Source organism: Rattus norvegicus, chromosome 11, assembly GCF_021556685.1.
Source record: "Rattus norvegicus strain SHRSP/BbbUtx chromosome 11, alternate assembly SHRSP_T2T, whole genome shotgun sequence".
In the NCBI taxonomy this organism is placed as follows: domain Eukaryota; kingdom Metazoa; phylum Chordata; class Mammalia; order Rodentia; family Muridae; genus Rattus; species Rattus norvegicus.
Genome location: NC_141544.1, coordinates 16,204,539 through 16,220,362, shown reverse-complemented (window position 1 = coordinate 16,220,362; position 15,824 = coordinate 16,204,539). Strand labels below are relative to the sequence as shown.

Genomic DNA, 15,824 nt, shown 5'->3' with positions numbered 1-15,824 from the left:
TCATGAGGAGAAGGTGAACAATACTGTAAAGGGGGCTAATAGCCACAACTGTTTGAAGATTCTATATACAACTTCTTTGCTGAAATTCTTTGATTTAATCTGAACATGAAATTTAAGGTATTTTGCCCCATTTGAGTTGAGTTCAGAAAGCCGGACTTCTATAAATCCCAGCTTGGCAAGGAGCTCTGGATTTTGTAGCTATATGGATGGTATTTGATGTGAGATATGAATTTACATAGGGAGAAAATGCAGACTGGGTTAAGAAAGGAATAAGAAAAAGGAATAAAAACTGAAACTGGAGGAACTCTAAAAGCAATTGACCAACAAAGAAAGAATGATTCTTTAAATGAAGTCTGAGAAGAGTTAATTATTGGAGAACATCAAGGAACAGAAGTCATACTAGATAAGTTTCAGGAATATAGAGTAGTCATCACTAACAGCAGAAAACTTGATTTATTGAGAGTGTATGGGTGGGGCTGGAGAGAAAGAACAGAGGTCTAAATTGGCAGCTGCTTGATCAGGTAGTTTGGATTGGTATACAGAGGATCATTTGAGTTCCTGATATTGGATATAGAGTAGGTACTAGGTTATACGTTTCATTATCAATGTTCATCTGCTCCAATAAAGGTATGAAGGATATAACTCCCCCATTCAGTATTGGGTGATAGGCTGTATAGTTGATCACCTAATAAACTTTCAGAAAAAAAGGGACAGGCTTGTTTTCTGGCTTCTGTGGTAGTCTATATACATTACCTATTTGTCCATTCACATTAGATAGGGAACCAGGGACAGACCAAAGTAACAATTCTATCAAAGGCAAATTTGCTGAGCAGAGTTTATTAAGGTTAAGAATGTGTATATTAAGGTCACTTAGCAAGTATGGCTACGGGGTTTCTTGCAGGAGTAATATGGATAGCTTATTCCTGAGCCCCCAACCCCCGAATGGTGACAATTCATGAAGGCTGTATCCTTGGAAATTCCTGCACAACTTGGAGACAGCTCAGCTATTAGGAGTCTTCTATGTAGAAGTTAACTGTGTGTAGACTTATGTATCTTGTAAGCTTCAGGTCTGCTGACCTTTGGTTTGTTTACTTCTTCAGTCTAGAAAGGAATCTTTCAATTATGAGGAAATTGCTGATCAATACTACTCTCATACATGTATACTCTATTTATAAATATATATTTCTACTACTGAAGTTGGTATTATCGGGGTATTTTCACTACTCTAAAGGTTAAATGTTCTAAATACTCTCTAATGTCCCTGTGTTGATTGGCATGGACAATGATTTAAAACATACTTACAGTACTGAAAACTTAATATTTGTCTCAGTATATTTTCTGTTGCTAAAATAAAATACCACAGATTTGAGTAATTTAATAGTTCTGGAAGCTATAGTTACAAGGCTAGAAGCTGCAGCATCTTTTTAGGACCTATTACTGAATCAAAACATGAGAGAAATTGTGTCAAGAGCAAGGGAACATGGATACTAGATTCATATTTAGATCCATATTCTATTTCTGTCTATCTGTCTGTCTGTCCCTCCCTCCCTCCCCTCCCTCTGTAACATTACTAATGTAGGCTGGAGAGTTGGCTCAGCAGTTAAGAGCACTGACTGCTCTTCCAGAGGTCCTAAGTTCAATTCCCAGCAACCACATGATGGCTCACAACCATCTGTAATGGGATCAGATGTCCTCTTCTGGTGTGTCTGAAGACTACTATAGTGTACTCATATAAATAAAATAAATCTTAAAAAACGAAATAGATTTGTTTTTAAAAACATAAACCACTACTAATGCTATCATGATTGCCCTAACCTTGTGATGTTATGTAGCCCTAAGTATATTGGAAAGGTTTCAATTCCAGACACCATCAGAATGTTATTTAAGTTTTTAGAACACAAACTTTAAAAGATGTTTTCAAATTTATAGCAGCTTAAAATATCCAGTACATTTTATTAGATTTTCCTAATTGTATACATTTATGTATTGTATACATATTACTCCCACTTTCAGTGTTACTCATGTTAATTATGTATCAGAAATTTTGCTAATTGCTTTGCCTGTTGTAATGCGTTTAATTTGCTACCCTTCATGGTATCTGCTATTATTTTGATTTTACAGATAAAAGAACTAAGATTGAGAGAGCAGATGACTTGACCAAGTAGACATAAAAACTGTATTATGTCTGGGATATTATTTGATTATATTAAAGTATTTAAAATTCATTATTGATTAAAAGTAATGTCATAGACAGTAACCAAAAAAATGAAAAAATAAAAATAAAAATAAAACCCCACAAGACACCAAAACCACAAATGTTCATCAATGTGTATATTACCTGTTGCTGTGATAAAACAGTGACTCAAAGCAACTTATGGAAGAGTTTATTTTGGCTAACAGTTGCAGAGTATAACGTGGCAGGGAGGCATGCAACAAGAAGGAGGCATTGGGGCAGAAACAGGAGGCTGAGAGAGCACATCTTCAGATGCAAGCAGGAGCAGAAAACAAGCTAACAACATGGCTGACTCTCACAGCCCTTCTTCAGTGATAGTCTTCCTCCATCAAGGCCACACTTGTTAAACCTCTTCAGCCAGCACAACCTACTGGGATCAAGTACTCAGAATATTTGTGCCTATAGGGACATTCATATTCTAACCACTAAAGTGTGGAAGAACAAAAAGGAAAAGGGAATAAGAAGAAAGAAAGAAAGAAAAAAGGAAGAAAGAAAGAAAGAAAGAAGGAAAAAAGGAAGAAAGGAAGAAAAGACCAAACGCTTACATTTAAGCTTTCTGAAATTTTTCATTCAAAATGATTGACTTTATTTTGTGTCCCCTATGAAGCACACAGAGATTTATTTATCTCAGCAGCAGTGGCTTTGATATCAGTTAGTTCAACATGTAAATGCATGATGATTTTAAACCAGCAGAGGTTATGTTTGTCTTGTAACACTATGTAGACTAGGCTGGCCCAAAACTCATGGAGATCCCCATGCCTCTACTCCTTGAATACTGAGGTTAAAGAGTGCACCTTAATAAGCATCTAGCCTTATAACACTTAGGTAAATACAAAGGTATAGCAAGTTGTTATAGTGGTTGAAGCTGGGAAAATTTATGATGTGTGATTTTTCTCAAATGCTGAAATTTATTAAAGCAATATGAATAGACTGTAATCAAGATAGGAAGTCTAAAAATTTAGTAGATACAAATACGAGAATATCAAAAGCTGTTTCTTTTTTAAATATTAGTTTGGTTTCTTGTGTGCAATCCTGTGTTTATAAAAAGAGTAGATATGCATTCATTACTTTGATTCCAGTACCTAACTTAAAATTGGAGCCAGAGTCTAGTCATCCATGTTTTCCATGATAAGATGTCCACATTTTTATGTTATTAGTGTGAACTGGGTCTTGCTAGTCAAAAAATTCAGTTAAGGACTAAAAGGTTGAATAACAATTGAACTAGCATTTGAGAGAGAAAAAAACAACACAGACAAGCATAAATCTTAGCAATTTCTAGAAGAAGGGCGATAGAGGGGAGGAGGAGGGAAAGCCAGGCTACTTGGGTTATGAGTCTGAAAGCTAGCATGTTCAGCAATGCAGATTGGCAAACGACTGCCTGGCAGACAGGGAGAGACTACAGAGACAGTGAACAAGCCTAAAGAGTTAGGGTCAGTACATCTAGGGGTTGGCCACTAGAGAAAAAGAGAAAAAAAAAAAGGGAACAGGTTTGCTTTTTCCTCTCTTCTTAGCATTTTTTTCAAGTAAATCAAATTTCCTGTGGCCTGAACTCCTGGTCAGCTGAGTGACAGGCTTAGCTAGATTACTTCTTGGAGAAGCAGGCAATGCTATATGATGTTCTAATCTTTAGAACAGATCAGAATGCGATGGTCTCCACCTAGGGCCAGAGATATTTTGTTCTTTTGACTAGGAGGCCCAAGAGTGGCAAAGCTGATATGTTTATCTTTTTAGAGTTACCAGGGAAGGAGGTAGTGCAGTCCAAAACTCACTTTGAGGGAGGAGCCCTCAATTTTATGGAGCAGCATGTATAGAGATGAAAGCAAAGCTGTGTTTTTGTGAATCTTAAATGTTTTAAGATAGATAAGGGAAGGTAATATAGGAAAGCCTACCCAGAAAAGGACGCCATTGGTAGGTAGCTAGAAAATGAATGCCTAAGGGCCTGACAGACTAGTGATTATGGAAATTGAGTAAGGTGAGAGGAAAGTTACTAGAAATATTAGCATAGTAAAGTATTTAACATTTGGGAATGAGAATACCCCAAAGAATTCTTTGAGATTGTATCAGGTTCTAATCTGAATATCTGGAGTTATGTTAAGAAATCCAATGAGCATCAGGATTTGCTGACTCAAAGAGTTAATGTTTCTGTTTCAACTATTAGTATATTCTTTAAAAAAAATCAAATTGTTTATACTCAAGCTCTAGTGTGTCATATAGCTATAGTATACATATTTATTTATTTGAAGAGCTTTTTCTGGTGAAAGAACAATGAACTTTAAAGTAGCTAATGAGTTGAAATACAGAACTTGCTTTTTTTCAGTAGTGCTTCAGTTGAAGATCTGTCCACTATGATCAGTTTTCAAGTTTAATATTGGGTTTTAATTTGAATGGCCCTAGTTACATGTTTAAATGTATCAAATTTAATCTACTTGTCTCCCCCCACCCCCACCCCCCGAACTGAGGATGGAACCCAGGGCCTTGTGCTTGCTAGGCAAGCGTTCAACCACTGAGCTAAATTCCTAACCCCATCTACTGATTAATAAAGTGCCAATTTGTTCAATTGATTTGTCTCCTTTTACTAGAGATTTGGTTGACTGTATTACTTTGGGCCGGAGTTGAGACAAGATTGGTGGGAAAAAGCTGCTCAATTCATGTTAGCTAGGAAGCAGAACAGTTGGGAGAGTCAGTGACCAGATACAATCATTAACAAATTGGTTAACATCTAGGTCCCACCTCTGAAAAATGTGATCACCTCCAATAATGCTATTAGATTATGAAACTATTAGTGGATTAATCCACTTTAACAAGGGTCAAGGTACCCATGATTTTAACATAGGATTTTGGAGACACTTTATATCCAAATCATATAAAAATATAAAGTAAGTTTGTTTTCAGCTTTATGAGTCATAATCAATTCTTTGAATACATAGAGTTTATTGCCTGTATGTGTACATGCATGTGGGGGCCAGAATTCAACTTCATAAGTCTTTCTCAATCTCTCCCACCTTAACTTTTTTTTTTTTTTTTTTTTTTTAAGAGGATGTGGTCTCTCTATTTAGCTCTGGCTGTCTTAGAACTTTCTCTGTCGACCAGACAGACTGGCCTCAGAATTCAGAGATTTGTCTGCCTCTGCCTCATTAAGTCACACACCATTATGCACAGTTCCACCTTAATTTTTGAAACAGGATCTTACCATCCTGGAGCTCAGGCTGTCTGGGTAAAGAGCTCTGGAAATGCATTTGTCATGCACTAGACCGACATACTTATGCTGCCGTGTCCAGCTTTCATGGGAGTGTTAGGAATCTGAACTCAGTCCTCACGCTTGCAGAGCAGGCTTTCTGCTGACTGCGTGAGTCCTCTATCCTCTATAACTTGCATTTAACTTTTACTAGAAAGCCTCTCCAAGTGCTTTGTACTGTTTTCTTTTGGGGAGGGGGGGGTGTACAGGCAGAGAGTTCTTATCCCTAAACATTTTTACATTTTGAAGTAGTTTGCATTTTTCCTTTTAAAAATTTTATGAAATCAATGGTTTTTAACCACAGGTACCACCAGGTCTTAATTGATGGCTCCTGCATTAGAAGTAGGCATATTACTTCTACTACATATTTCTACTATTGATACTTATTTCTTCTGTGTGGTCCTGTACTTTTTTGCTAGAGTAAGTCTGGAGTCTGTGTAGTAGCACAGCATGTACTGTCTGAAGAACCCCAACCACAGCTGTTGTCCTCCAGGCTTCACAGTTCAGTGTTCTGTTCTTGTCTTCTGTTTTCAATCTTGTGCTAAGACACTTTTCGTACTTTGTTACCTGGGAGGTTGCTGCTCCCCTGATATCTTAAATCATAAAATCACTCATAAAATTAAATCATAAAAGCACTCTTCTGCTCCCTGTTTACACCATTTACGTAATAACCAAGAAATGAAGTTCTTTTAGATGTTTTTGAGCTACCTAATGTAGGTTCTGGGAACTGAACTTGAGTCCTTGCAAAAACCGTATGCTGAGCTATCTCTCCAACTGAAGAGTTCCTCATCTGATTTATATTCCTTTCAGCCTTTTTACTTTGCTTTTAGTTGTCCTATGTCCTATATAGTGTAACTTCGTTGGCACAATAAACATTCTATTTTGTCACATTTCTGTGAGCAGTGGAGGGTATGCATGCTTTACTATCAATAAACATACTGAGGTTGGTTTGGTTTACTTTTTAGACTACTTCTGAGCTGGCCCCCATGCCTTCCTTTTCCTTTCTCTTTGCTTTTGCTCCGTCCATTATCTCTCATCTTTATGATGCCAAGAAACTAAAATGTGAAGGACTTTGAATCAAGATGACATCAGTAAAAAACAAAATTTACCCACTCTTAGCTTCCTCAGTTAAGGAAATATTCGTCTAAAGCAGAGCTCCTACTTTCTTTTCATTATTGCTTTTCTTCTCACTAGGCCTTTCATTTATGGCACTATGCTGATCATATAATTGCAATTTATATTAACTATATACTCAAGATGTACCTGAAATACTTCAGAGAATTTAATATGATCTCTTATTTTGCTACTTATCAGATCAGATCTGTAGAATCTTTTTGCTACTTTGTATAAATTTCTCAGTGTTCTTTTATTATTTTCCATCAGTTTTTAATAGACTATTTTATCATAGTTGGATTTTCACTCTGGCTCAGTTTTGAGGTTTCTGTCCTATAGTTATGTTTTCCCTTAGTTAGGTACCTTTGAAATCATCAAAGATTCTCTTTCTAGTGGGTAGCAACTAGTGCTTTGTTCCTCCCTAATTCTATCCTTGAGAACATTTCTGCCCCCTAACCCCCTCCACCCCATACCGTTGATTTTAGGAGTGTATACTTTCTAAGGAAGTACAAGTTTTTTCCATCTTATTCAGCATTCCTTCTTATTTACTTTTCTTTAATTCCCTTACTATGAATAAAATTGTTTCATCGCTCTTAAATATTTTCTTTTTTTATTTTTATTTATTTTATGTATATGAGTAGTACACTGTAGCTGTCTTCAGACACACCAGAAGAGGGCATCGGATCTCATTACAGATGGTTGCGAGCCACCTTGTGGTTGCTGGGATTTGAACTCAGGACCTCTGAAAGAACAGTCAGTGCTCTTTATCCCTGAGACATTCAGTGGTGATGCACACCTTTAATCCTAACACTTGGGAAGCAGAGGCAGGTAGATCTCTGAGTTTGAGGCCAGGCTTGTCTACAGATTGAGTTCCAGGACAGCCAAATCTACCCAGAGAAACCCTGTCTCATAAAACAAAGCAATCACCAAATTAAATTCAACTTCTCTGGATATTGAGCAAACCTAGTGTTGTGGTTGCCCTGGTCCTGTTTGTATTCTGATGTTAATTCTGTTTCCTTAAGAGGAGCTGCCCCATGGAGGAGTGGATCACCCAGATGATTTCAGGTGAACCTTCTCCCCATTTTCACTGGTTAAATAAAGGCTGGAGCCTGTGATTCAGCAGTGGAAGGGAAAGGTGGGCAGAGATTTTAGAGAATAGGGAACAACAGAGGAAGAAGGACTAGGAGGAATAGGTGGAAGGAAGTCGGAGCAGAACCGCATGGGCTGGAGAAGCCTCAAGTAGCAAGGGATCTCATAGCCAGGGAATAATAGATTAGTCTAGTGGTAAATCTGCCCAACCTAAAGCCGTGCAACTTATAAATATTATGACTGAGTTTGTGTTTTTGCATGAGCGTATTAGGGTTGGAGATTTACCACAACACTTAGTATTGAAAGTTAGTTTTATTTAACTTTCATTTTAATTTAATCTTTTATTGTGCACATACTTGTATTCTCTTGTCCAGGCACCGATCCAATATGAAAATTTATAAAGCAAATGTTGTGTTACTCCTTAAGTTTTGGTAACAAATGGAAATTGACATCCCAATTGATGTAAAGCCCTTCCTGTTTACTATCACTTTACTAATAGGAAAGCCAGATTTTTATGCTGACCTGCATGCTATTGTGTAGGTGCCCTGACCTGTGTCACATGCAATGAATGTGAAAACTCTACATATAGAACTAAACCTCTACAATTAACCTTGCCTAGAGTTGGTAGGGTCTCACTAATCATTACAAACATCATCCCATGGACTAAGTGATTTGGGCATGTGGTATGAAATATCCTTATTATGGTATGTTTTGAGAAGGACTGAGCTCATATTTTATAAGTGAGAATGTGGAAAAAAAGACAGTCATACAGTCCAGAGTTGAGGAGGACAAAATAGAGTGAGAGGATTCTGACTGGTGTTTGGCAGCTACCCTTCTTTTTATTAAGCAGTATAGGCTTTCTAGCTCTTTCCCATAGTTTATAGAAAGTTCTGGGACCACAGAAGAGGAAGAAAGTCAGTCCCTGTTTCATACAAAGTATAGATAAAAACAATACCATTCCTATTGTGAGAATGTTTTTTCTAACATTGTGAAGTAGCAGAATGCTGGTTAACAGAATATTTAGAATATGAAGTCTCAACCAATTTTAAATTACAAAGAGTTATTTACAGTGTTTCAATGGCAGTTAGCACAAACCAAGTTGCTTGTTAGTATGCTTGTTAGTATGGAGATGTTTTGTAGTCTTATGACTTTATATATATGACTACCACTATTCCTTTACGACTTCCTCTAGTGCCTCCCATCCAGTCTTGCTCCTACCTTCATGTCCTCCTTTTAGAATTATTAATAACTCCCTGAGTCCAATTAATTAGTGTTACATATATGCATGATGTGGGACTATTCCTAGGGCATGGGCACCCTTGTAGCACCATAGTACTCAAAGGAGAGCGACTCTCCTTCCCATGAGGAGCCCACAGGTCTTCCACAGGTGTGGGAGCCCCTCTCCTATCCATGCTGGAGCTCCTGCAGGTCTTGGACAGGAGACCACAGCTGCTGTGTAATATCCATGTCAGGGCCACAGGCCAACATTTCACTGCTCTCCTTCCCATCTGCTCCCTCTTCCATGTACTGAGGGTTGGATTCGGGGGGTAGATGTAGATGACCCATCCATAGCTGAGCACTCAGCCATTTTCTTCTGATTTGTAGGTACAAATCAGAAGACAGTTTTGACAGGATGACTATTTAGAAAATAAGAGTTTTCCCGTCTAAAGCCTATGTTCTCCCCAGCCATAGGTTTTTAACCAGATTCACAGTAGAAGGTATGAAATTCTTCTTGTGAAACAGACCTAATATCTAATCAATATTTTAAGTTATTTATTATTTCATGATTCACCAAAGTACTTTTATTTCATGTGTGAAACTAGTTTTGGTATCTTTCCTTTTGAATGGGATACATTCTTATAGTGTGATTTTACTTGATTTCTTCCTTTCTTTTGAAAATTTACTGTCTTTTGTTAAGTCAGTGAATATAGTGAATATATGCAGAGGATATTTGGGTAGAAAAAATACAATTGCTTCATTACAAATATCTCATCTAACAAGGTAAATGATTTTTTTCCCCCAACTAGGAGCTGTTTGTATCTAAACGAACCAAAACTTACAAAGTTGGTAGGAATCTATAATTTAAAATTTTTCAATTACATTCAGATGGACTTTGGAGACACTATCAAACAATCAAGTTTATAGAAACTAGAACTGAAGAATTGCTGTAAACCTAGACAGATAAGCACAAATATTGTGTTTTCCAAATAGGTAGATGATGGGAACTGTTGAGCATGGGAAATAGTGAGTAAAATTTGCTGAAGCATTTACTGAATAAATGGTTGACAATGGGAAGAGAAGAGCATCTTTATCTTTTTGCCCCCAAATAATTTAAATTATTTCTACCTAAAAAATAAGATTATTGACAGTAATGAAATATGTGCCAGACTGAACATATATATATATATGTGTGTGTGTGTGTGTGTGTGTGTGTGTGAATATATTTTTCTTTTTCTAAACATACTTTCTCAGATAGTAAAATAGGAGAGACTTAATATTACTAGCTGGTTTAATAGCCTTGTCAAAAAGATATTGACTAATGATCATTAATAAGGAATTTGAACATGTTCCAGTTACATATCCATGTTATATTTTGGATACAATCTTGATGATGACATTGAAAAAACCTTGCATATTTTCAGGTAACATGAACTGGAAGTAAATGCTAATATACTAGCTGTGCATAACTGCTGGTTTGGGGTGGTACTGTGACTGGGAAGAGTGGAAGCTATGAAATTAGAAGGACTGCTTAAGAGCAATCTGGGTGCAAAAGTGATGCAGCAATTTTGCTGATTGAAAAACTTAAGTCTATACTATCCTCAAGCTAAAACAGATGTGAAAGTGATTGTGATTTGAGTTAGCTTATAGTCTTATGGTTCATTTTGGATCATGTACAGGAAGAAGGTGTATGCTTTGCGCTGTGTTCAGGGTATGTTCTTAAGAGAAGGAAAAATTCTAGAGAAAATAGTTAAAAGATGTCAGATATCAAATTCACACCGGAGACTGTATTTGACAGACTGTGGCATTGTTGATATAGTTTTAGATCACCAAACTAATACTTTTGAGTAGAATTATATTCTAACAAATGAATCTGTAAAGTAAATCATCTTTATTTAATTTGTCTTATTTATTCTGCTGCTACTAGAAATTGAACCTGAAGCTTTTTACATCCTGGTTTTCTACCACTGAGCTATGTATATGTACTCTAGCAAAAAATAGTCTTTAGATGTGGTGAATTATCTATCAGTAGCTTCATAGAGCATAGATAATGTTCAAGATGGCATGGTACGTGAGGGTGCAGAGGCATGTATTCCAGCTCCCATATTGGAAAAGTGTAGACTTAGCCACACTGAGAGCTCTTAAAAGTCCAGCATGGAAGTAACAATCTAAGGAGCAATGAGTTGAGTGAGGAACTTATTTTATTAAGCATCCAAAAATACTGAGGCTTAAATTGTTTACAGATTCCAAATGACTCTTACCTTTCTAGAATCTACTTTTAAGTCATTTTGCTGTTTTTTAAAAAATGTAACTTTAGATTTTTCTTACAAAATTATTTGTTAGAAAAGTTCAAAATGATGACTGACTCCTTTTCTATATGTGAGTATGAGTGTTTGGATTCTGTGTGTGTGTGTGTGTGTGTGTGTGTGTGTGTGTGTGTGTGTGTGTGTGTGTGCGTGCGCGCGTGTGTGTGTGTGTGTGTGTGTGTGTGTGTGTGTGTGTGTGTGTGTGTGTTGGGAAGTTGTGTATAAGTGGAGGCCAGAAGAGGAAGTCATATCCATCTCGATCTTTCACCTTTATTCCCTTAAAACAGGGCCTCTCACTGAGTCTGAAATTCAGGTAATGGCCAATAAGCCCTAAGAAGCATAATTCCCTGTTTCCTCTCATAATATAGTACATAAATATTCATATTATGCCAATGTAGTTTAAGGAACACTTATGGACATCATGTTTAGTGCTGTAAATGCAATGGTAATAATAATATGCATATCCATTTCTAGTTTTGTTTGGTTATTTTAATTTTCATACTTTTGATGTTTAAACCAAGGTTCATATAGACTGAAAATTTGTTAACAAATATTGGTAATGGTTTGTCAGCTAAAAGTATTCATTTAGTGTATTTCTTTTTTATATTTTCAAAGATGGTTGATTTTATTTTCAGATTTATACTGTGAGATAAGCAATATAGGACACTTTTCCTTACCTCTCATGCAGGTGCATTTGTGTAGAATTAATGTTTTTGTATGTCTTTTAAGTTTTATCTGCATTTTAAATTTAAGTTGGCAACATTTTTACAGTAATGTGCTTCTTAACTCTCCTCTTAGGTAGTTGAAGATTATGCTGGGCGTTGGCAGGTCCCGTTGCCACAGCTTCAGGTTCTTCAGACTGCACTGTGCTGTTTCACGTCAGCCAGCACATCGTTCCCAGATGAGTGTGAGCACGTGCAGTATGTTTTGAGTAGTCTGGCTGTGTGAGTACTCTTTATTTCTTATCAATACATTGTTTGCTTTGACATACTGACTTTGGGTGTTTGTTCTGAGGAAGAAGTCTTTCCTAATGTTGACCTTCAAAAAGAAACTGCCATTTCTTTCATTTTTTTATGAAATAAACTGCCAGTTATTTCATTTTTATGCTCATCATTTAGGAACAATTTTACTTTATTGAACAATTTTACTTTTCAATAGATTTGTGGTACACACATTCTTCTGTTTACTACATTGTATTTTATTTCTCCAAGTGGTCTTGGCAAATTTGAATGATAAGTCTCAGAATATGGTAATTGATACCATGATAATTGGCAGAGAGGGCCTTAAAGCCTTTCAGAAGGAGGTTAAGAAACTCCCAGCTTAAAAAAATATGCTTGTAGATAACATTGAATGAAAATTATAAACTGGGTGTTTTTATTTTTCTTTCTTGCCCCCCTAGGAGCCCACTGAAATAATAGTGAAAGGCTAAAAGAAATAAAGAGAAAATAGGTAAGGATCAACAGTGATAAAAAGACAGCCACAATTTTCTGAACTTTAGAAAGGCTATAGAATGCAGGAGCAAGTTCAAACCCATCTATTGTTTTTATGTTTTACACTCTTGGCACAACACTGGGTTATGAAATTATCCACTGCCAAATTAAAAAGAAGTACCAGGATAAATCTTTAAGGTTAAGTGTGTGAAATTCTTACTGATTTAGGTATGCACATACTTATTTGTAAAGTGAGTTTTAAAAACAGACTAGTGATTAAACCAGGTAGAAGGAGGCCTGTGTTCCTTGCCTGCCCACAAGTAGGCATGGAATGTGAATCTGCAAGGTGTGAACTCTCCATAGGAGCTGACCTCATTTGGGAGGCTATGGATGAAAGAGTTACTTGTAGATTTGTTTTTGTTTGTTGGTTTTGGTTTTTGGTTTTTGTTTTTTTTGTTTGTTTTTTTGTTTTTGTTTTTGCTTAAGGGTCATGGTTTCCTTCTTCTAAAGAAATTAAATGATGTTGGTGCAGGGACCTTTGAATCCTTTCATTAAAAGATTGCTCCTGGAATAGCTAGCTGTTGACTTAATTACTCTTAAAGTTTCACAAATCAAGAAACCCATGTTCATAGGGTTCTCAGTTTTCTGTGTGTGGTCTTATTTGTAAAGTACTAAAAGTTATTAAGGAGTCATCAGACATTTCAAAATTGCCTTCAATGTGAAAAAATATAATGGAAGAAAACAGAAAATAAAAAGTTAGGGAAGAGTGGTGTTAATGTGAGAAACTGAAACATTAAAACCTAAAATTACATTTTCAAGAGAGAGTTGAGAAAACAGTGTAACATTAAAACCACATTATGGTGTGTTAAAGGAAGTAATAAGATACCAAAGGTAAGGTTGAGATTGAGAAGTATAGTTAAGGGACTAAAGAGATGGCTCAGTGGTTAAGAGCACTGGCTGTTCTTCCGGAGGACCCTGGTTCAATTCCCAGCATCCACATGGCGGCTCCCAACTGTCTGTAATTCTAATTCTAGGGGATCTGACACTCTCATACCAATGCAGATAAAAAATAAAATCAGTAAAAATTTTAAATGTATTGTTAAAGCTAGATGTTGTAAAGAAATTAAATAGGAAGGAGAGCAGAACAAAACAAACTTGAGTGCCTATACAACTGTTGTTGGTGGTATATGCGTGTAATCCTATTACTTAGTGGCCTGACACACAAGAATCATAAATTTGAAGCCATCTTGGGCCACATAGCCAGAACCTCTCCTGAAGAAAATAAAAGGTAGACATACATGTAACATATAGACTGAGAGGTTGTTCTTATGTATTTAAGAACATATACTATTATACATATATATACATGCACATATGTGTATGTAACAGTAATGAAAAAAAGAGGCCATGATCTAGAATAAGTAAGGAAAGGTATGTGGGAGTGAAGTCATAACTCCAAAATATAAAAAAGTATCAAAAGAAATGCAGAGAAAAAATAATATTGTGTTCTTTAAAAGTTGGTTAAAGATGCTCAAAGGTGGGAGAAAGAAATGTAAGATACCATTGTTTTTAAAGGTAAAAACTGCATATGTAGCCCTTGTTGGGCACCAATAGAAGGAGAAACCCTTGGACCTGCCAACTTTGGAATCCCAGTATAGGGGAATGTCGGAGGGTGGGAAGGGGGTGGTGGATGAGGAGGGGAACACACTTATAGAAGAAGGGGAAAGGGATGGGATAGGGGCTTTGTGTCCAGGAAACCAGGAAGGGAATAACATTTGAAATGTAAATAAAAAAAATCCAATAAAAGAAAAAGAAAGGCTTTTTGCTTTTATAAAGAAAATATTTGATTTTTAAAAAATATTTTGTGATGCTTAATGGAATGAAAACTAAATTTTGACTCTGCTTGTAACTACAAAAATTCTTACCCAAACTAGATAAGCAAAAAAGAGAGAAAAGTCTTTGTGTATGTATGGATGTGAATTTATTAGGTAGATCAACCATAAGAAAGCAGAACTGGTTGCAGGATCTTCTGAATAAAATTTTTCTTTTCTAGCCTTAATCTTTTGCTTTAATTCTTCTACATCCTCTAACAATACTAGATTAAACACAGCTCATTAACTTTTTTTTTTCCTTTTTTTCTTTATTAACTTGAGTATTTCTTATTTACATTTCGAATGTTATTCCCTTTCCCAGTTTCCGGGCCAACATCCCCCTAACCCCTCCGTCTCCCTTCTATATGGGTGTTCCCCTCCCCATCCTCCCCCCATTACCGCCCTCCCCCCAACAATCACGTTCACTGGAGGTTCAGTCTTAGCAGGACCAAGGCTTCCCCTTCCACTGGTGCTCTTACTAGGCTATTTATTGCTACCTATGAGGTTAGAGTCCAGGGTCAGTCTATGTATAGTCTTTGGGTAGTGGCTTAGTCCCTGGAAGCTCTGATTGGTTGGCATTGTTGTTTATATGGGGTCTCGAGCACCTTCAAGCTCTTCCAGTCCTTTCTCTGATTCCTTCAACGGGGGTCCTGTTCTCAGTTCAGTAGTTACAGCTCATTAACTTAACCAGCTCCCCTCCTCACCTAAAAAAATGTGTTTGGAAGATCTCAAGCCCAGTTTGGGTATGTGTTCCCTACTTGAGTTAATCACTGTGGTGAGGAAAAGGTGATAAAACTTTTGGCTTATTCAAGTACTAGTGCCATGTCACCTCATTGAACATAGAAATGCTTAAGAGATAAGCACTCCATTCAAGAATGTGTCAGGTAGTTTCAAATGAGTCTGGCTAGGTACGAAAAAATTGATGCCCACATCAGTCAATATTTTCATATTTTGAAGATGCCCACAATAAATAAATGTAAAAAATATTTTTATATTTTGAAGACTTCCAAAACATTTTCTCTTGTTGTAAAAATATAAAAAATAAAAAAAAGTATTGTTGTCTTTTACCCCGCTAGGTCCGGCACCGCGGTGCCCCAAGATATCTACTAGATATCTTGGCAGAAACAAATCCCAAATCCTCTGTGGCCCAGTGTCTCCTGTCGTTGCACACTTTCCTACACTCCAATCCTCACATAAAAGAACACACAACACAATAATATTTGACCCAACTGATAATATATAATTACCCACTTAAACATACAAAGCCCGGTACCATCCATCCCTTAGGAACATTAATAACAACCTGTAAATACACAGCACAGACTCTTA

At 36.6% G+C, this 15,824-nt stretch overlaps 1 protein-coding gene across 3 annotated transcripts in view; it reads left to right on the top strand.

Moving 5' to 3' along the window:
* Window positions 1–15,824, top strand: part of Zfp654 (zinc finger protein 654) — a 64,457-nt gene that overhangs the window by 9,021 nt on the left and 39,612 nt on the right. For 2 of the 3 annotated variants that reach the window (XM_087575960.1, NM_001430768.1), the window contains exon 2: window positions 11,993–12,138. Coding sequence is in view for 1 of the 3 variants with exons in the window: in NM_001430768.1 (NP_001417697.1) it covers window positions 11,993–12,138 (146 nt within the window). In the remaining 2 variants the exon portion in view is untranslated. Of the gene's footprint in view, window positions 1–11,992; window positions 12,139–12,593; window positions 12,644–15,824 lie in introns of all 3 variants that reach the window. The other variant, NM_001430769.1, reaches the window with a different exon arrangement.